Source organism: Rhopalosiphum maidis, chromosome 3, assembly GCF_003676215.2.
Source record: "Rhopalosiphum maidis isolate BTI-1 chromosome 3, ASM367621v3, whole genome shotgun sequence".
NCBI classification, from domain to species: domain Eukaryota; kingdom Metazoa; phylum Arthropoda; class Insecta; order Hemiptera; family Aphididae; genus Rhopalosiphum; species Rhopalosiphum maidis.
This window is the reverse complement of record NC_040879.1, coordinates 23,846,797-23,869,148: the sequence shown is the minus strand read 5'-3', so window position 1 is coordinate 23,869,148 and position 22,352 is coordinate 23,846,797. Positions and strand designations below refer to the sequence as shown.

The window sequence follows — 22,352 nt, the reverse complement described above, 5'->3', positions numbered from 1 at the left end:
AAATTGTTGGCACAAATGTAACTTAATATATAAAATCAATCGATACACATTTTATATACTTTAAATGCATATCAAACCGAAATGTTAATACTCACTTTCCAAAAATATATTTGAATGTCTTAAATTCCGAGCCTTGATAATAACGAAAACCATAAAAATAGAATATTGTTATCGTGTTGGTGTATAATATTATATTGTTTTCTTTTTCATTATTATACCCACCATATCAGAATTTATGCGCCTAACACCCCAACTTAAATTCATAATATAGTATTTAAAGTATGTGGTTGTGAAGCATTTTGTGAAATATTTAAGTGACGTTGTATGTTCGCGCGTCTGTATTATTTCAGTTATTTCGTAAACACAGAAGTCGTGCCGAAAAACGATGGCACGTACTTGGTCAACTATTCGATCAAAGAGCCCGGGGACTACACGTTGACGATGAAGTACGGCGGTCAGCCGGTCAAAGACGGGTTTTACAAATTTACGGTAACGCCATGAACAAACGAAACATGTATATCATAAAAAGAAAAAAATAATAATAATCGTATAATATTATTGTTCATTATTATATCGTACAAAATATATATTATAACGTAGTCAGAGGGTTGACGATAATATTGGATCACTTCGTGTGGAGGGAGCTGTATTATAATATTATTGTGACGATGATAATAATATTGTTTTTTTTATTATTATAATTAAATCAGGCACGTCTACAGGGGGGTTTGGGGGTTAATCCCCAAACCCCAAAAATTGTTTTCTGTATACGTGCCTGCATTAAGTCATTGCTTTTCATGTTGCTTGGGCATTATAATGTTACATTTAAGTTAGTATAACGGAGCATGATGGTGTTAAAATTATATACATATTAATATTATATTATTATTATTATTACTTTTTATTCTTTAATTATTATTATTATTACTATTATATATCATTATTAATAACGGGAGCACGCAGCACACTACATTTGTTACAATAATAATATTATTAATATCGATTTATATGCATGTATAATTTACATATAATATTTTCTTTTACCCAATATCGTCGTAATCTGGTGTAGGTAAAATTGTTGACAATCTACACGCCATTGATGTACGATATAATAATATTATTAAATAGAATTAATAAAGTCTAGTCATTATGATATAATGTATTTACCACATATATTTTTTTTTACTCAACGCGACACACGGACGTTGTTATTTTTTCTTTGATAAATCTGCAGTGTGTAAATGTTTGTATTTTGGGATTTTTTCTATAGAAACATTGTTTTTGAAAATCACTGGAAATACTACACTCTCCCCAAAAATATTTGACGAATCATTTAAAAAACATATGTAAAAGTAGCACTCAAATAATTAGCAATACCTATTATTGTATAAATACATATTTACGGTATTTTCGTTAAAATTATATCGCCTATTTTGTAACTTAAAAATATTCATATATAAAGAAATTAACTTCACAAAACAGCTTGATACGTTTGGTTACTTATGTACAATTTTATAAATATAATATAACATAATATTATAATGTTGTGAATTAAGTATCTTTAAAAGGTCGAAACGGACTTATTATACCTACCATTACATATCATAATAGTTTGCAGAGCATTAATGAATACTATTGCTTACCAACTTTTCTATTGAATAGTCTATTCTATAATCAGTGGTGAATTCTTAAGCAAATAAATTGACATCCGATAGGAATATTTTCTGCAGTGTACAGTCAAACGTAAAAATTTTCAATATTTATATACGAAATATTCCGGTCTTAAAAGAGAATGCCACACACCCACCAAATGTTTGTAAAAACTATTTCTTACGAAAAAAAAAAAAACAATTTAGATCGGCCAACTTCTACCACGTATTTAGGTCTAGTCTAAGATAATAGACCAAATTTATACTCTATGCACAACAGCCAATTATCTGTGTTTGTATCATTTTTTTTTTCATCGATATGAATAAAAGTTATTACTTATTATTGTTATAAAATGATTCGTTATTCCTATGTTTATCACACTCCATAGGTATAATATTTAAAAAATATAAATGGACCCGGAATATATTGGCTTCTGTATCGTGCATAAATTTAGTTTCTTATCAGCGATTGTAGTAATATTTGTACCTATAATATATAGTCTTAGTCGTTCTTTTTCGAGAGATATTGTTAATCAATATTATAATCTCGTAATTACACAACAGCCAACAATAGCATTTAAGTGGTACCACTTGTAAGTTACTTTGAATAAGTATTTAAATATAATAATATTATCATGGATTAAAATTGTATTTCTTCTCATAATTTCTCTAAAACCACTTACTCCAAAGCCCATAAAATGTGAGTTGTGTCTTCTTAATTAAATCAACACAAATAAATCTACATTTGTCTTTCATCCATTCGCAGTCGGTAGGTACGTTTAAGAAGGTACTTATAATAAATACAACTTTATTATCGTAAAATAATAACTTACATTTACTATATTTTACTCATTCTACTATATCGTCTTAAACAATAATGACAGTTATGACATAATGGATACATTATTATGTAATAATGTGTGGTATCGATGAAAAATGTCAAGTGCGCGTCTCTAACTTTAGCGGATACACCTGGAAAATATACTTAAAACGAACAAATTTACTCTACAAACAACATGATCAGGTCAGTTTGAGGTGGTATAATATACATATTTCTTCAGTACTGTGTTGACTGATTATGACTAACTTTTGTTTCGCTTATGTTATGTAGTAGTGTGGAGACTAAACATATTTTAGGCATATTATTATGTTGTTTAATTATTGAAATTTGTAATTTTATTATATTTACACGTTTTGTTCTTATGTTACATTATTATATTAATAAATAGATAAAGGACTTTCGTGCACAAAAACAATTTAAATTTATGATCAAATATCCAAACTGACATACCTATAATTTTTTAGGTGTCCGACTGTTTTTATCTGCATTTTGAGAGAATAATATTGAAAATCATAAACACAAACCCTTAAAATACTAATTGAACGAAACATTTACATTCGAGATGGATAGAGGACTAGGCGCCCAAGACATCGTATTTAATTTTCTTAACAGGATGTAGCTATTGATTATTATAAGTTGTAACACGTCTTATTATAGTAATTACTGTATAATATAATTTGATTACATTTATTCTGAGGTACAACCGCTGTGATAAGCTTCATGTGGATCTTTCATTTATCAGTAATAAATTGACTTCGAATTGTTGACGTTTTTATTAAAGTAACATACATGCGATAACCTTATTATTTCTTCTATGTCGGTATTAAATATTATCTCTGCATATTATGTTATAATATTAATAGCTATAAAACGTAATATAATTTATTGTAAGGTCTGTTAACAATATTGTATGACTCACAAAAATACTACTACAAATTCTACTTATTGAACAAAAAGAAATGTTTGTAAAATACCAAATAACACAACATAATAGTCGATTAAATATTATTTTATCATAAATACGGGATTTTGATTTAACAATTCCAGTGAAAATGCTCTGTGTATTGTACGCCGTGTTTTATTTTATGGTTTCTTTCATTATACTCGATTAGAAAAAAAATACAATTTAATTTGTTTTTAATTTACAATTCAACTATTTATGAAATTATTTTTGTAAAAAAATTTTAACACCTAATGATTTTTAAATAATCATTATTGATCCATGTAAATTTTTCGATATTCCCAGCTACTGCAGGAATTTATCCTAAGAGTTACGATCCTGAAAATTTCCCAATCCTATAATATAACAATAATTTTTATTTTATTTTATTGATGTAAAACATATGATTATAATTATTTATTATCACAAGGATAATTTTAATGATTCGGACCTGACGCTATTATGTCGAATCATCAGATTTTTTCAAATATTCTAATAATTGTAATAATGAAAACTGATATAATATTATTTTAAATATTCTATTATTATTCTGTATAAAATATCAAAAGCCTGTTGTAAATATTTTCAAACTTTAGCACGAAAGTCCTATGTCGTGGTTCGTGATGATTGTTATATTATATAATATATATTCTATTATGACGAATAATGTTTGTTATATTTAAAAATATTATAATTATAGGTATTAAGTAGGTAATTAGATCGATTAAAAGAAAATTTGATTTATCACATGATGTGATATAATTACTATCTAAGAAATAATATATTATATTTGATCAAGAAATCTCAATTACCTAATTGAAATATTATGCCATTAATTATTAATTGGTTATCGTAAATTGTTTTGATATTTCCAAAAATTAAATGGAAATTCCTACCGAGTTACGTTTCATGAAATTTCTCATAGTTGTAATCTTTTTGATAGTATTTTTTAAAATATATTTAACAAAACGGTTTTATTTATTTATAAAAATAATAATCTCCAATACGTCTTGTTCCAATGATTCGACACTTCGACCTACTTTTGTTTACTATTGCGCTGAACAAATTTAATCGTAAACAAAGATATTTTTCAAACATACCAATATTCGTAATATTAAAAATTATCGAAACTAATGAAAGTTATCATTTTAAATTTAATTATTTTGTGCGAAATATCAAAAGCATGTCATAAATATTTTTGAATTTGTGTACGAAAACCCTAATTCTGGTGCGTGATAATCGCCGTGTTACATATTATGCTATTATTACGCGTGATCGCGGGCGTGTATTTTCATTTTGACGTCATACGAATAAATAACCGTCATCGAAAAAACTAAAACTCGCGCGGAACGAGAAAACGGACAAAACGGTATTTACAGTCGTCGCCGTTTCGAGTACACATTATATAAGTATTAATAATTATTAAAGTACACGGTTTCCCGACAACCAGACGTAATTAATTATCATTTTTATTCAAACCACCGTCGTTGCAGGCTACCAGGCCTCGTTGAAATAACAATATTTCAAGTATCCTTGAATAGTTCTTTTACTTTTCGCTTTTATAGTGAAACGAATATTATTACTGAATAGTCGTGTAAGGTCTTTATTTTTACTTTTTTTTTTTAGATCCGCTATAGACTATATAATTTCAGGAAAGACGTGGCGTTCTAATTTTTAATAATAATAATAATAATAATAATAATAATTCACTGTCAGTATCCCGAGGAGCACAATATATTTATGCATTTCAACGCTATCGTCAATTTCATTAGAATTTTATTATTAGCAACTTTTCTCGTGTAGTGCTTCATTAGTACCTATTCGTAATTTTTCGCCGTTACGGCAACTTAACTTATAAATAAATATACAGTATATCAGTATATTACAATAATCTGGCGAATTCAAATGTAATTTTACTTGCCATATCTCCAGTGATACACCTATATATATATATCGTTTATGCAAATAGTCCAATATAATAGAAGACGTAATAGTGGTCGAATTCATAATTAGGTTATAACGTTGGAGTAAATTTAAAGTTACTTAGGAAGTTGAATATTTTTGTAAATAATAAATAACATCTAAAATATATACCTAGTTTTATTGATGATAAGAAAAGTTTCAATTTTACTTTCAATTAACTTGGTGAACAAAAAAAAATTATAATTAAGTCACTTAATTTTTTTTCTATTACAATTTCACTAAAATTATATTTAAACAACTTTCAGCATATTAGGTATATCGTATACGATATTGCATATTTTATGTAGTTTTGTTTCAGTCAGTTTTGAGTGTATAACTTTTAAATTGTATCTACTTATAAATATGATTCGTTTGTTGATTAATTTACTGTGGATAATTGTAAAATAAACTTAAAGGTATATTTACTGAGCGTCAAATAAATCAATAAAGACATTCAACAAATATTAATAGAAAAAATTTTGAATAATATGGCAACATAATAATATTATATTCATAAAATTGAATATTTTAAATATATATTATTAGTACCCACAGATACTTGATTTATGTGACAATTTCGTTTTCCAATAAATACTTTATAAAATATCAATATATATTTTCAATTTTGTGATCAATTTGAATTTACATTGAATACATTACATGATTTATTTGACACACGTTTTATTAGTTAGGATATTAAGTAATATGTTAAAGCTATTAGTAATAACTACACCCTAACTTGCGGGTTTTGCTACTATTACCTTACTATAATATAATACCTTATTAATTTATTATTAGAAATTGAGCGATTATGTGGCACTTAAGAGGGCGTCACACCCGTATGTGTTGTCTCCGTCTTACAAGTTTGCAACATTGCAAATTTACGACCAGAAGATCACGTTTAGCTTCGTTTTAGTTTAAAAATTAGAATGAATTGACCTATTATGAAACTTGATGATAAGAACATTATCCATGTTTGCATGTTGATTTTTTATGATACCTAGTTTAATTTTTTAGCAAGTTATGCGCATATAATGTAAATTTGCTATGTTACGTAGGTACTTGTAAGATGGCGACAACACATATGGGTGTGAAGCCCTCTTAAGTACACGAGTTTTAAGTTTTGATTCATTTTTTATTGATGTTTTATCATCAATATTTTGTTGTAGTTGTCTATATTAATACACATGCAATAAGACGGTCATGTTTGTTTCTACTGATATTTTCCATCGTAAAATTCATAACACAACGTGCAGATCGCGATTACGACTTCTATATTTAAAATATGGTCGCGAATTATGGAAAACACGTGGTATATAGTTCGTAGAAACGCTTAAAAATGAATTTTATTTCATAGTAATTCGAACCACAATGCATACGAAGATCTAAAATTAACACTTGAGATATTTTTTCATCACATTTGGTCTTTGGTTACAAGTTTTACTATTGCCTTAACGAACGATTTCACGATTTACCACATATTTTGTTTTTTTCGGCTAGTTGAATAAATAAAATCATGATACAATGCACCTATACAGTTTCATTTCAAAATTCTTTCGATGATATTTATTGCATTGTCATATTAGATTTTGGTACTCGAGATAATTATATTACTACAGTAATATTTTTTAGAATTTTTTTCGCTTGAATATTATTATATTTTAATTACATTTTAGAGAATATTTAACACGCAAATAATTTATTAAATGGTTAGTGGGTAATGCGTGAAATATAATATACATAAATCAACGGCAGTGTTTTTTGTTTAGGTATAAATCTGTTAAACCTACTTAATGTTTTAACAATTATAAAAAAATATTACCTATTTAGATGTTTGTCAAGTGTGTTCTTCAACATAAGTCCACAAGCATAAACATTTTTGATTTCAATCGAAAATAAACGCGTTATTAAATATTATAAATGTGCTTTAATTTAATTAATTTTTTAATACGTTGAATTTAATTGTTAAAAATTATAATATGCATTCGTTAAATTAAACTTAAATGATAATAATAAAACTTTTGGGACTTAAATCATTTTAAATTGTTCTTGTTCTCTTGGCATATCAAACCGTAATTAAAAAACGTGTGTCAAACGATGTCAGCTATTACGCTCGTTTACCTTACGTGAAAATAATTTGTTTATACAACTTTTGTTTATTATTATTTATTTATCTTACACTCGTTTACAGAAAAATTAAGATGCTAAAAGATCATCTTTATCCCGAATAACCGTTAAAATTCCATTTGATAATAGTTCATCGCGCGTAAATGTTATAAAAACTGAAATCACCTATCTGAGACATTTATTAGCCCATAATTTCCTTTAAACGCTATATAAATTTTAGTAAGTGGCAAGTGTTTAGCTTAGTGTTTGGCGTTCATCCCATAATAATATAATAATATACTATCATTATCATAATATGATAATACTATTTATCATTTGAGTGCCTGATATCTACTTATATTGCTGTGGTTGTGGCTTAATCGAAATTTTACAAACATTTAATACTTTGTGAAAATATAGCTATAGATTGCAAATACGTTATGTAATTTAACAAAAAAACATTCAACAGGATACACCAAAGGCGGATGCATTAATGCATCCAAGTTAAAATCAGCAATATAATATACTGCATGTTATTTTATATATATTGTTGTGCGAATTATTTAATTTACAAACACTTATGCCCAAGAATTTAGCTTTTAATTAAAACACTTTTGCCCGTATTCGAATTTCCAAACCGAAATCTTGTAAAGAACTGCCACCGTTCTCGTTTTGTATATCACGCTTATCGACAATAGGTACTTTTTAATCGGATCGGAAGTCGGAACGTTTATTTTTTAAACGTTTTATTAAAATATACTGACTATAAACATTAAACATGTGTTTCTCGGGTGTTCGGTGCAGCTTATAGAAATTGTTTCAAGAAATATAAACTGATCACACGATTTTGTAAAGTCTTAAATAGAAAAATAATAATAAAAAAAAAAAAAACAATAATTAGTAAAACTGATATAAAATGTATTTAACTAGTTTTAGTTTTGTCTTTGCATCTCCAATCGACACAGATTATGATTGGAAAGGCCCATCGTTAAATATAACAATACATATTACATTCATAATCTAAAAACTACTAATTTATTTATTGTGACAAGAGGTTGGAATTCTTGATTGAAATTCACACGCAATTCACAATCGAAGTGTATATATTTTGTAATTTTCATCTAATTTATAGCCTATTAGGTTAATTTATAATTATATGTATTGAACTACGTTGAAATTATACTTATAAGATACTTCAGTGCTAAATACCCCCTGGCACATTCGTATATGTGCTCTAATGGCGCTGACCGAAATTCGTATTGTGTAGAGAACGGTGGCGGCGCTGGAATCGGACATAACGTCACCACCACGGTCTTGATGTGTAAAAATAATAACTCGTCGGGCCATGCACGTTTGGGCGATTGCCAGCGACGGTGGCGTTCTGCACGGACCGTCGACGACGTCTCCTCGACAATAATAATAATAATATAATCTCGTGACACCCACAATCCTGCTGCAGCTGCGTATCCACCCACCTCGGTCACATCATGGCCTGGATCATTAACACCACTCGTCGGCCCTTCTTCTACGATGTCGGAGGGATAAAACACGTATCCATCTCGACACTCGGCACAACGCGTCATATTATACATATATATATATATATACAGGATGATTCACCTCACATGATCACCCTTGCCCTATTTTTAATAATACAGTTGTTCAAAATCCAAAATCTAATTTTCAGGATTTTTAAACATTCTCTAAAATCATATTTTCAAATTCCTGAGTTTTTATTAATTAGGGCGTGTTTTTTGGAGTTATAAACTTTTGTTTTTCAAATAAAAACCATCATCTTTTTCTACTATAAATTATTTAGTGGATAATTTTTCTGAAAATGTTGACGTATACAAATCAAAATTTGAACGAGTACCTAGTTTTTGAGTTATTTAACTTTTTGTATTTATGATAATAGGATCACAATATATATGTATACTTATGGGTTTGAAAGATATGGGGGCTATAGTAATTTTAAAATGTTAGTAATTAATTATTTATCTATATATTTTTATAACTTTTAAAAGTGATCCAACTAGTTCATGTATATAATACTAGATCCAATTTTACATCTATTTTATATTTTTTTAAAACTATTATTTTTAGTATAATGATTTTAGTATAACTGAAAAACTAAAAGTTTGTATATTTTGAATTAATTATACAAAAATTTTAAAAATATTACCCATTCAATGATTTGTAGTAAAATGGTGATTCTATTTAAAAAGAAAAAAATGTTTTTTTGCCACAGGACACTCCAAATAAGTAGTACTAAAAATCTCAAGAATTCAAAAATATGGTCTTTATATTCATAAATTCCAAAAATCATAATTAAATTAAATTCATTATTAAGGTAATACATGAGGGTGCTCATGCTTGGCGATCATCCTGTATGTATAATAAAGTACAATGATATAATATTATAAAAATATCACACGCACAACAATATAATTACGCCGACTCGGTGGCACTCCGAGCCAGCTCCTCCAAACCGTGTATAATATTTATATAAATAAATTGCATACAGCTTTCCACCGATTTCGTTAATGTTTTTCTCCCCATTTATTTTTGCTTTACACATTTGATTTTGTTTGTTTCTTTATTTTCCGTTTTCTCATTCCTCTCCGGCGCGATCTGGGTTTCATTCGAACGGCGGCCCCTATAGTGATCCCGTAACCTAGTACGCCGTCGTACGCTGCACTCGTCTGCCGCAGCACAGCAAAAACGAAATAATAATAATAATAATAAATTGTCGACGACGCCGCTGCAGGCGTAACTCCATCCGGAAGAATTGCCGAGTCGTCGTCGCCGAGTCCGTCCGCCACGCGTACACCGTCCACTTGTATAATATTATATAGTACACCGCTGAGACCGAATTTCCGTGCCGGCCGATAACATAATATTATCATCGCCGAAAACCCAGTGCACTAGGTGAATATTACATTATTATATAATGTTATACTTATCGTTTTTTGTGTATTAAACCATTATACGACTAAGTGTTCGAAGTAACCTTATTGAATAATAACACTACAATTATTAATATTGATCTAGCCCAACTGTAGTTGGCCCACTAACACCACAGCACATACGAGTTTGGTTTTAACTGAGTTCTTCGATTTTGTATTTTTTTTTTTTTTGTTGTTTTTTGATCGTGCCGTTGGTGCATATAATATTAGGTAGATCTATAGAGACCGGAATTATATGCACTAAAAAGTTGTATATGTGATATAAATATGCGTTATAAAAAATATTAAATTTAAATATAATTTAAAAATGAAAAAATATATAACAGTATGCACTAGACCTTTCAAAATATGCAGTATTTTATGGATTAAAACATTTAAACAGAATTAATGAACACTGCGATAACAAGGCAAGAACAACCAGAATAAATCAAAGGTCTGTCATAAGTCATGGCAGCAACTGTATAATAATTTCTTTTCTATGATAGCAATAGAATCAATAATAAATAAAAATAAATATATTTCCTAAAGTAAGAAATATTATTTTTAATTATCAAAAATGACGTGGTTCGTGATAATTTCTAATTAATTTTTGACTGACCTATTAGTTTTTGTCAAAATTGTCAATAATAAAACGAGGAAATAGTTTCTTTATTTACCAAGAGTGTATAAAATATACAAATTGTAAATTCAATTAGGTTTATAAAATCAGTTTGATAATATAAAGCACTCACACTTCAATGCCCTCATAGTCATGCATGCAATTACGGTCTCTAATTATTTATGTGTAATACGTAATGGGCTTGTAATTATTTCCAATCGATAATAATGTAATAATATTGTAATATCGAATTGATTATATTCTCTTCTCCTGGCACCGCTGTCCGGTAACCACCGTACTTGTAGCTTACGTTGCTTATAATTAATGAAATCACATTTGTATTACCGTTTACCGACAGGCCACCGAAGGAACGGTCGGAGCAAAACGATTGCCCAGAGACTTTGCCGAGCAACTGCGCTTCGACGAGTACGCGCAACAGACGACAACCACCACCTCGACAACCACCAGAACCAACGGCAACGAGTATAGACCCGTGTCTTTGGACAAGATACCGGTACCTTCGTGCGGTGGACATTTGACAGGTGAGAATTATTGAATAATTAATCGTAGTGAAGGTGTACGATAATATGAATTTCATTTACGTGCGAGGAATCGATCAGCAATTAAATATTATATTTATTCAGCCACGTGACGTAAATCGAGTACAACAATGGTCTACGAGTTTTCGTCGCGGAGCTAATGAAGTAAATTAGACGAATGGCATTCTCGCGGTTTTCGGTGTAAATGCGGAGGCGAATATAAATTATATTATACACCTAACGATTTATTAACGTACGCCGCACATAAATAGTTTTAACTCTGTCTTTTTTTTTTATATTTCATACCTTTGAACCGAGTCCCCACGCATTATTAATCTCGTTGTGCTCCTTCTCTTCTCTTTATTTTTTAAAAAAAAACAAACATTAAACATATTTTATATCATCATCATAGTAGGACATATATTTTTGTAACAATATTGTATACATAGGTACATTGGAATGAGTTGAGAGAAGGTCTGTGATTTTTTTTTTGTTTTAAAAAATCACGAAAATTGTTCATGCGACGTCCACCACAGACAATATATTATAATGCGATGATATTAGATTTTAATATATTTTATTCGCTTAGGCTGTATCATATAGCGCGTGTTGGCACGTAAAATCGTGTATCGTTTCCGAATCGGAACAGCCTCGTACAGCCGCAAGCCTCATGTTTGTCATGATATATTATATTATTATTAGCCACGATGCGAAAAGATAAAAAATAAATAAACTCGTGCATGTGAAACATTTAGCAGCTCTTGTTTACACGGAGAGCAGTGGCATTTGGCACATCTTCCGGCGTGGCAATATATTTAATCTAAATTTTTTAATGTATTATAATAATATTGTGTAAATAAAATAATACGCATGTCGTTACACGTACGACATATATTGTTATAATTATTAACGCTGAAATTTTAGTAAAATATTTATAAAAATCTTCAATTTTAAAACTATGGTTTGAAAATGTAATAGGTACAAGTAATTTTTACTGGAACCAAAAAATCTAAAAAAATATACAAACATAATTATTTTTATAATTATTTTAATTTAAAATGTAGGTATATGCAATTTCATATTCTAACTATAATTGATGATATTAATTATTTTGTTATAATTCAAAAATATTATTAATGGGGTTATAAGACTTTTATGTATATTTTACACATCCGTTGACATTTTTAAATGCAACGATTTTTTTCAAAACTTAATTCAATCTACTATATTGTTAATAGTAAAAAAAAATATTTGACCCAATAGGTAGATATATTAAAAAAAAAAAAAAAAACCATTAAATAAGCGATATAGGCTAGTAATAGACAGTCTTCACTCATAATCGTTTTTTGTTTACTATAGTGATAGTTTTTCTTGCTACGTAATTTTTAATTATAATCTAATTTTTTAAAAGGATTATTTTTAGGCCGCCATCTTGCGTAAATAAAAGTTGTGTGAAATAATCGCTGTGTAGGTGAGGTGCAAATATCGAGCAATTTTTAACTGCCAGTCATACAATACACCGCACAACAAAATAAACATCAAACCAAAAACAAATGTATAGGAAAAACAATCACACCCTGTAAATTATTCTCCAGATATTGATTTGTTTTTATGTATATAGGAATAGACGATACAGTTTTTCTTATGAGAACAAAGACTTTGTGACAGATTTAGAAGTATTACGATAGTTGGGTTGGTAGATACAATTGGCGATAGATGTACAATAGATGTAAAATTTCGTAAAAATTATTACAACCGATTAAATTCCTTTAATCAAAATCCGATACTTCATTCTCTAAAATATAATATTCTTTCGATTTTATTTCAATTGTTATAACTTTAAAATTACATTAGACATATTCAATCTGCGTCCATATAATGACATTATGTTAACGCATGTTTTATATAATTTTTAGTTTCGCGCAACAATCCATAATGATAATACAATTTTATTCACATGCAAGTTATTTAACATATTTCATTTTAAACTTCGTTGAAATGGACATTGTCAAACCACTTCAAAACGCCCACGAAACGTAATGATATTAATGATAATAATGTATATATATATTTTTTTAATATCGATACATTTTTAGTTTTTCTCGTAAATATGCGCTCCCGTGACTGAGAAATATGAAGTATATTCATCAGTTAACTTTTATAAAATACACAAAAGTATCCATCCAAAAATTAACTTAAGTCTAGTCAAAAAATGTTTTACGAATATATTATATTATGTGAGAATAACTAATATATAGTTCTATTGGTTTCAAATTAATTATGTGTAACAACACATACCATTCCCCTTCTATATGTGACAAAGTAATAACAATGTGAGACGAATTTTCGCTCAATATCCAGTATTTGTTTCCTGTCCTGTTTTCATTTCTCTTTAGGCGATTTTCGATGCAATTCGTAAAATAATTTGGTACCCGTTCAAATTATTAAATATTACTAAAATTTAAATTTTGAATTTTAATAAAAGTCCTTCAACTATCAAAACTCAATAAATCATTTTATTTAATCTATGATATTTTATGTATCAGGGTGATAAATATGTTATTTAAAAATAAAATTAATAGAAAGGTTAGTTTAGGTTTATATTATAGGAACATACAACATATTTGAAAAATTGTCATTTTTCCAATGAAAATTTTTATTTACAAAGTTAATATTGAGGTAACATAATTATAAAATGTTGCTGAAAAATGGCTAACCGTTATAATTGATCTAAGGGGCTTTTACTCTGCATCGTTGAATTGACAAAACATTTGATTTCACACGGAAATCTACTAATTATTTGAAACCAACCGAATCGTATAATTATTGTTATATGCATAACTATATCATTACGTAGACTGTCGAGATTAATAAATAGACAAAAATTTGATTACATTCCAAATCATATATATATATTTACGAAAGAACAATTCGCAAATAGTCAAGTTTCGAGGTTGTTCTATTTTAAAAAGCAATTTTCCCTAAAATGTTAGAGAGACATTTAAATGAAATTAGATACATATTATAAGTTTTACCTAGCTGGTGTATTTTTATAAATTTTATTAAAACCTGTTTTTTGATTTTTTATTTATTAATTTTTTTGATACAATTTTGACAATTTTGGTGATAATTTGTTATCGATCTTCACATTTTAATTTTTCAATTAATTTTTTTTTTTAATGGTACGGTGTGTTACTCAAAATAATTAAAAATAAAAATAAATACAACAAAAAAATAGTAGTTACTTTATAACCTAATTAATGTAACCATAAATTCTTTAGAAAACTTGTAAATTCAAACTTGCCTCACACAGATATTATGTTCCTCATATAAATAAAACCCCGTCATTGAACTTAAATGCTATATAATATGGTACCAGCCGTTTTTTCCGATGGTTATTGTTCCAGAAATACATTTTTTTTTTTAATTTAAAAATGTTATAACTAAGAGTTATAGTAACTAGGTATGTATTATAATTTATCGATTTTAAAATATTTAATGATAACACTACAGCATTAATCATTATGTTTTTAATTTTATTAACTAATTTTTATTTTTTATATTTATTATAATCTATCGTTTTTAATGTCGATTCGAATAAAAGGTGATCGGGAAAAAGTTCATTCGGGAATTTTGATTCTGGAAAAATATCGGTAACCGTATAATATAGACATTTGTTAAGGTTAATTTGTTAATTATAAGGTTGTATGACTAGTAGTATGTATTTGTATGTTCACAGTACTTTTTAGCAATGAGGTTATAAAAGTTTAAGCAGGAATATCTTCAACACCATTTATTTTTTTGTATACCACAAAATTATTTTAAAATTACATTCTCAAACAAACATTTTTTTCAAAATTGTTATGATTTTGTGTTATACGGAAAAAATAAATAGTGTTGAACCGAATATTTCTCATTGATTTTTTAAAATTTCCCCATTAAAAAGTGATGTGAACATACAAATACATACTATTTGGATCCGATTCAAATTGTATGAAAAACTATTATCACAATGACCTCGTAATCTAAAACTTGTCTTAAGTTCTCATAGTAATACGATTCAATTCCTAATAGAGAATACAAAATATTATTCAAAGAGATTTGAATAAAACTATATAAAAAATTTCTAATTTGTTCAAATTATTTATTATTAGAATATATTTTAATTTTGATTAATTCGATAAACAATTTCATAAATACATAATATTTTGTGTCTGTTTTATGAAATTAATAATAGAAAATATAAAAATTATTTTTAAATTAGGTCGCCTTGAAATATTTCTAGTAGCTCGCCACTACATAACATTAAATAACGTGTCATGATATCAATCTTGAGTAGGCGGTTTATAATATTAATTTTATTATTATGAATAGTATCAGATCAAATGTTACATTGGTTATTAATTTTAGTTAAATCAAATAAGCAAAGCAAGTCATCATTATTAAAATATTTTTTGTTTATGAATTGACGTAATATTATGAATATGATTTTACCACTTTTACTATTACTCGACTTATAAGTCTTATTAATACCTATAAGTTAAAAAATACTTCTACCCACAACAATTACAGGCCATTTATGTTTTATATTTTAATGATTACTAGATTTTATTTATTTTATTTACGTTTATGAAAAAAAAACCAATTAGCAAAACGTGATGTATAATTATTTTATTAGTTTGTAGGTAGGTACTTTTCACAAATACTTACATTTAAATTGTTTGCCCAACATTGTTTCATACACATTATATTATTATTTTAATAGAATACGCGTGTTATGAACTACGTTTCAGTGTTTACCTTTGAATTCTATGCCAAGAATTTTTTTTTATTTATCATTAATCTGAACGGATTTTTCTTGCCTTTTTTTATGAGATAGTTTTAAAAATAATGTTTTCTTTGTGACAAAAAAAATATATGTTTTATTAAAATCATAAAATCTTACAATTTTATTTTTACAACATATGTTATTTATATTTTTTCATGCAAACTATTTAATATTACCTAATAAAGTATAATATTATAGAAAAAATAAAAAATAATGATTTTTATATTAGCGTTAGTGTGAATTACTTTTGAACTATGATAACCTCATAGACTAAATGACAAAATCATGTTTAGTATTTTATAGTGGACGTATGTAATTAATAATACATTTAAATGTAAATAAATACATTCAAAAAATGCCTAAAGTATTTTTAATATTGATGAATAAAAGTTATAATTTTATACAAATATTAACGAATACAAATTGTATTAACAATATTTACATACATTGTATAGATATTCCTTAAATAGTCGCCCCCTAAAAAAATATTTAAAACCTTATTCTAATTTTTAATTGGCGTAAAAACGTAGAATGTATAAATCAATAGTTATTTGTCATATTATAACTTTTCTGATAATATAGTTTATTTTTCAATTTAAATAATATACAATATATTTATATAGGTATAAAACAGATTTTTTAGGTACCTATATATTTAATTTTAACACTGTTATTGATGAATTTAAGTTTTAATATTTTAATTTAGTTTTGAGTTATCTATAGGTATTCTTTTGTATATTAATAATTATTTTAAATTTATTAAGAAGTTAATACTACATATTTTGATGAATAAATAAAAGCCTTTTATACATATAAGTGACTTGTGGATAAAATTATAAAATTGTATGTTCTATACGTCACAGTTTTGAAATTGTTACAAGGAAACATATTTTAAAATTTGAAAAATTATATTAAGGCAACAGCAGATTTAACCAATCAATATTACACAGACATAATTAAAACAAAGTTGTGACCTATTATTTCAATAAATTATTATGAATTTATTTGAAACTCATATTTATTTACAAGCATATACAAATAAAATTCTCAATAAATTTTAATGTCTTACTTCAAAGTGTGTAATTTAACACAGAATCTTTCAATAAATAATTAAAAAGTATTTTTTGAATAAACATTCATAATACGTTCATTAATCTTTGTACCAATTAAAAGAAAGCAAATAATATTTTATTAATTAGTAAGTTAGCAATTTGTATTTATAAGAATTTATCTTAACATTATATGTTATTTTTATTCTTTATTTCAATAGTCAAAATTATGTGTCAAAACAATAATTAAAAGGCCATACATTGAGTTATTTATTTATCTAATTGTATTGTGTGCAAGTATATCTATATTATGTTTATATGATTTATCGTATACAAAAGACACGATATATTGTATTGGTACAATACACATAATATCCATAAAAATACCTATGGTATTTTTTTTTTCAAACAATAATCTTTAATAAGAGCAACAATTTCAAGATATAGTAAAGAAAATTCTAAAAATTTCTTGAGTAAATTATTTTTATGTTTAAGCTAAATGATTTATATAACTATATCACATAATAACGTGTTTTTCTTTAAGTTTGACGCTCCTTAAAAACTAAATCCATTCGATCGTAAACAAAAACTAATAATAAAAACAAACAACAAGTGTATACATTTTGGAACAGTTGTCGCGGTGATTCAATTATTGTTATATTGTCCCAACACTTGGGTGTTCCGTTATTTGTTCCGCTCTGAGATTTGGCATCCATATGACCAATATGACGTTATGATAATTGCGGTTTTCGAGCGTAATGCTTAGGTATTTTTTTTTTTTACTTCACTGTCGTCACCGTTTTATTTTTTTATCTCATTATATGTATATTAAATTTTTTACGTCTCAGAAATGTTTAACGAGCGATGAAAACATCAACGATTATTAAACAATTGTTCTGACACCAATGTGTTTATCCACCGTAACCAATAAATTTACTATACTTTGGAATCGGTACACAATTATGTATTAGCGCAAAATAGAGTATTCTATTTACTGTACATTATTATTATATTTTCGATAAAAATGCAAACAGTTAAAAATGTACTTAAAAATAATATTTTTAGTATTTACAAAGATCATTGTTGATTTGAATTTCATCTATTTTGTTGTATATCAATTCTGCAGTAATTTGATTTGACGTGCAAGACAATAAATTATACCTTTATATTAAATAAATATTTAATATATTATAACATATTCATTGATTTAATTTTTATTTCGATGAAACACAATTTTCAAAACATTTGCACTGGTCGTATTACAAATTATATATTATACGTTTGTTAATGTACAAGGTTTTTCTGGAAAGTAAGTTATCAAAATCTTAGAAAAAAATTGGAAATATATACATTTTTAAAAATTTTTTGTTAATATCACCAAATAAAATTTTCTATAAACTGCTTTTCGAAAATAAATCATCGTTTACATCTTAACAGTAAATTGAATTGCTATTTCAAGTTTAATATTTAAAATAATTTGAGTAAACCTATATACACTAATACCCTTTGTTTCAATACATCACATTATTTGATCCATTTCGTTATCGCCCATCGAAGAATTATTAAAATTAAATTAAAATTATTTACGTATATCAAAATTAAAGATGCTAGCACGTTTCTCACTCAACTCAAAAGTTTTGTGTGATTCCTTAAACATGACTTTTTGTATACAAACAAAACACAACCAATCACCAATTTTGTTTTACGAAATTTACTTAAATTAGAGAGGAATAGATGGTTGGGGCATGCTATACATCTCTAAAAGCTACAGCTTAATAACTACTTGTAACTTGTGTATAGCTTTTGGTGCAAAAAATGAAATTCCCCGGTACAAACGGAGCACGACAAATCGCCCCGTGTTTTTACGAAAGCTCGAAGTGGGGGACGTGCAGCAAATGTCCGTGTCGTACAGGTCATTAAACAATCGTGCGTGTGCGCGTTGCCGAATATAAATTATCATTATTATTTTTATCGTCTTCGTCGTCGTTATCGTTATGATTATAAAAATATAAATTTTACACGCCCGGTCATGTATTCATTCGGACGTGAAAAATAAAAACTCTGTTTCTCTCTCTCTCTCTCTCTCTCTAAGTCTTTTCGAGGCGACATCGTTTTAAAATTAGACCACTTTCGCCGGGGCACACGACATATTATTATATTAATGTCACATAGGTGTGCGTGTGCATTACGATATACGCAATTATCCCTATTAATATGTCGACCGCGACCCCCTCTCCTGTTTTTCCTTTTTTCCTCGTTGTTTTTTGCACCGAAAAAAAAATAATAATAAATTTAAATTAATAACCCGCCGCCGCGGCCGCTATTGGCTTTTGGCCCGCCGAATTCCCCGGTGTGACCCTCCTTTTGATGTGCCGGCCGATCCTTCGAGATAAGGCGATAATCCGGTCCAGATATCAGTCGCACCGCGGACACGCTTTTACACGCTTCGCGGACATTTCCGTCACCATCGTCGCCCTGTACCGCGCGTTTATATATATATATATAGCGTATTATTATAATATCGAGTACCGTCGTCGCTTCGCCGTTACAACATTATATTACACCGACGACATGGTGTACCTGTTCCACTTCGAGCTGCCCGTGGAGGAGGCCACGTGGACGTACCTGGCTACCGCTTACCGGTCGTACCTCAAGTGCCTGACCGTCAGCGAAGTGGACGCGTGCGCCGCGGCCGTGATGCACCTGTCCCGGGGCTACGACCGTGTGAACCGGCGGCCTGGCCCGTCCGGGGACGACGAGGGCGGCGGCGACGACGTGGGGTCTGAGAGCGCGTGTAACGGTACCGACGACGACCAATCCGAAATCACCTTTTTGACGTTTTACTACGTCAACACCAAAAAAGGTATAATCGCGTCATCGCGGCATTTGCGCCCGTCGTCGTCGGTTCGTTTGTGTTTGTCGATTTGTTTGCGCGACACGCGGACGCATCGCACAGTAGTCGAAATTAAGACAGTACCTACCCATCATGTGCACGAAATAGTAAACTCGTGTGCTATGCATTGCTGGACTTTGAGGGAGTGCCTCTCGTTGGGACGTTTCAGAATCGGTCACGTCGTATTGTGTGTTTTAACTGCACCCCCTGTGCGGTGGTTGAGTCTCGAGGCTGAGCTTGTTTTTCGGGGTCTCGGGTCGACGATTATGTCATTGATTTTCTTCAACTTCATAAAGTGATCAATTTTTAAGAATATTGACAAATGATGGCTGTGAAAAAAAGTGTTTTTTTTTTAATAAATTACCTGACGGTTTGGCTGTCGGCCTGCTGTGCAGACGGCGATACGTGCACGCGTCGAAACCATTAATAGTTGTCAGGCGATTACGATCGTGACGAATAATATACGCGTACCTATACATGATTGCGACGCGATTTCGTAATGTCATCTGAGTCACGTCCGATTTCGTATGTGGCGACGGGATCCGACAATGCGAATGGCCGAGTAAGAGCAATTTTTGGCCCGACACGTTTTTTTTTTTTTTTTAATTAAACATGGTCGTTACAAGACTGAGTACAATAATCGATGCACCCGATGATAATGCACTTTCGACAATTTATAATAATATTCAAGTTAATAAAATCGTCGGGATATTTCAGAATCGGTCACGTCATATTGTGTGTTTTAACTGCAGTTAAATTGCAATTTAACCAATACAACGACTCATGCTAAATTGTGCTCTTTGGACGTTTAAACATAGTTATTTCGTTATAATTGTTGTTGTGTACGCGTTGTAATCAAAGTGTCATATTATTATCACTTGTACAGACTGCGGATTCGTGTATAATCCCGACTTTTAAAATATTGTTTTTTTTTTGTTCGATGCAACATTTTGTTGCATTTCTCACTCTCGATTTTTTCGTTTTGTTTTTGTTTCTGATTGAAACACATTGGAAGCTTTTGCTGTTAAATTTTTGTTATACATTTTTTGCAATTTAAAGTTCTATAATATAACTATCGTACATGAAATATAATATGCAAATTTTTAAATAGTTGAAGCTGTTTTTTTTTTTGAAAATAACTAATGTAGTATTTGCCTGATAATAAAAAAAATTAAGTTTGTTGATAATAAACTTTTATTTAGGTATTTTCTTTTTGGTACATGGTAAAAACAATTGTTTTTTAATTCTACGCATAAACGTATTGTATTTCTGACATGCATTGTAAGAGTCATATAACATAAAAATCATACAATAAAATATACTATAGATTTGACAAATCATCTTTATACTTTATATTCTGTATTTGGTATATTATACTAAATAGTATGGTACAATAAAATTTATTATTTGAGGGATAATTACGAAGTTCGAAAGACATATTTCTAAAAACGAATGTGTTAGACCTAACCTCTATTATTATTTATTGGTAATAATTATTTGAAATAAATGATTTTTTAATGAAAATGTTTTATTACCATATTCTGTTTGGTTAGATTATTATAAGTTAAGACACCTATACTTAATCCCCTAGTGATCGACCACAGGAAAACGTTTTATTTTCACGTAGCTATTTGAAACTTATTCATCGCCTAATTAATACCTGAACATTATCGCGAACAACGCTATGTCTAAATCACAATATATTATATTTGTTTATGTTAAAATTATAAATATTGACACGACAGTATTCGAAAATTTTTTTTTTCGACAGATTTTAGACATTTAGCTGTTAACAATCAACATCGTTTTCCACTGGCCTATAGAGATTAGAGATCGGTTATTATATTATTATCGCACAAAATTTGTGGTGTTCACATCATCGATCAATCGCCTATACGCCAACTTTGGCTATATTATTATACAGTAAAATCGAATTATGCCAGTAAAATCATAAGATATTCACATTAATCAATGAATCATG

The 22,352-nt window shown here is 28.5% G+C and overlaps 1 protein-coding gene across 5 annotated transcripts in view; it reads left to right on the top strand.

The window, feature by feature from the left end:
* The window catches only part of LOC113556632 (filamin-A), a 97,524-nt gene that overhangs the window by 63,009 nt on the left and 12,163 nt on the right, over positions 1 to 22,352 (top strand). For 2 of the 5 annotated variants that reach the window (XM_026961701.1, XM_026961703.1), the window contains 2 exons: positions 351 to 489; positions 11,421 to 11,604. In XM_026961701.1, the coding sequence (XP_026817502.1) occupies positions 351 to 489; positions 11,421 to 11,604 (323 nt within the window). Of the gene's footprint in view, positions 1 to 350; positions 490 to 10,157; positions 10,427 to 11,420; positions 11,605 to 19,946; positions 20,342 to 22,352 lie in introns of those variants that run through there. The other 3 variants (XM_026961705.1, XM_026961702.1, XM_026961704.1) reach the window with 3 other exon arrangements.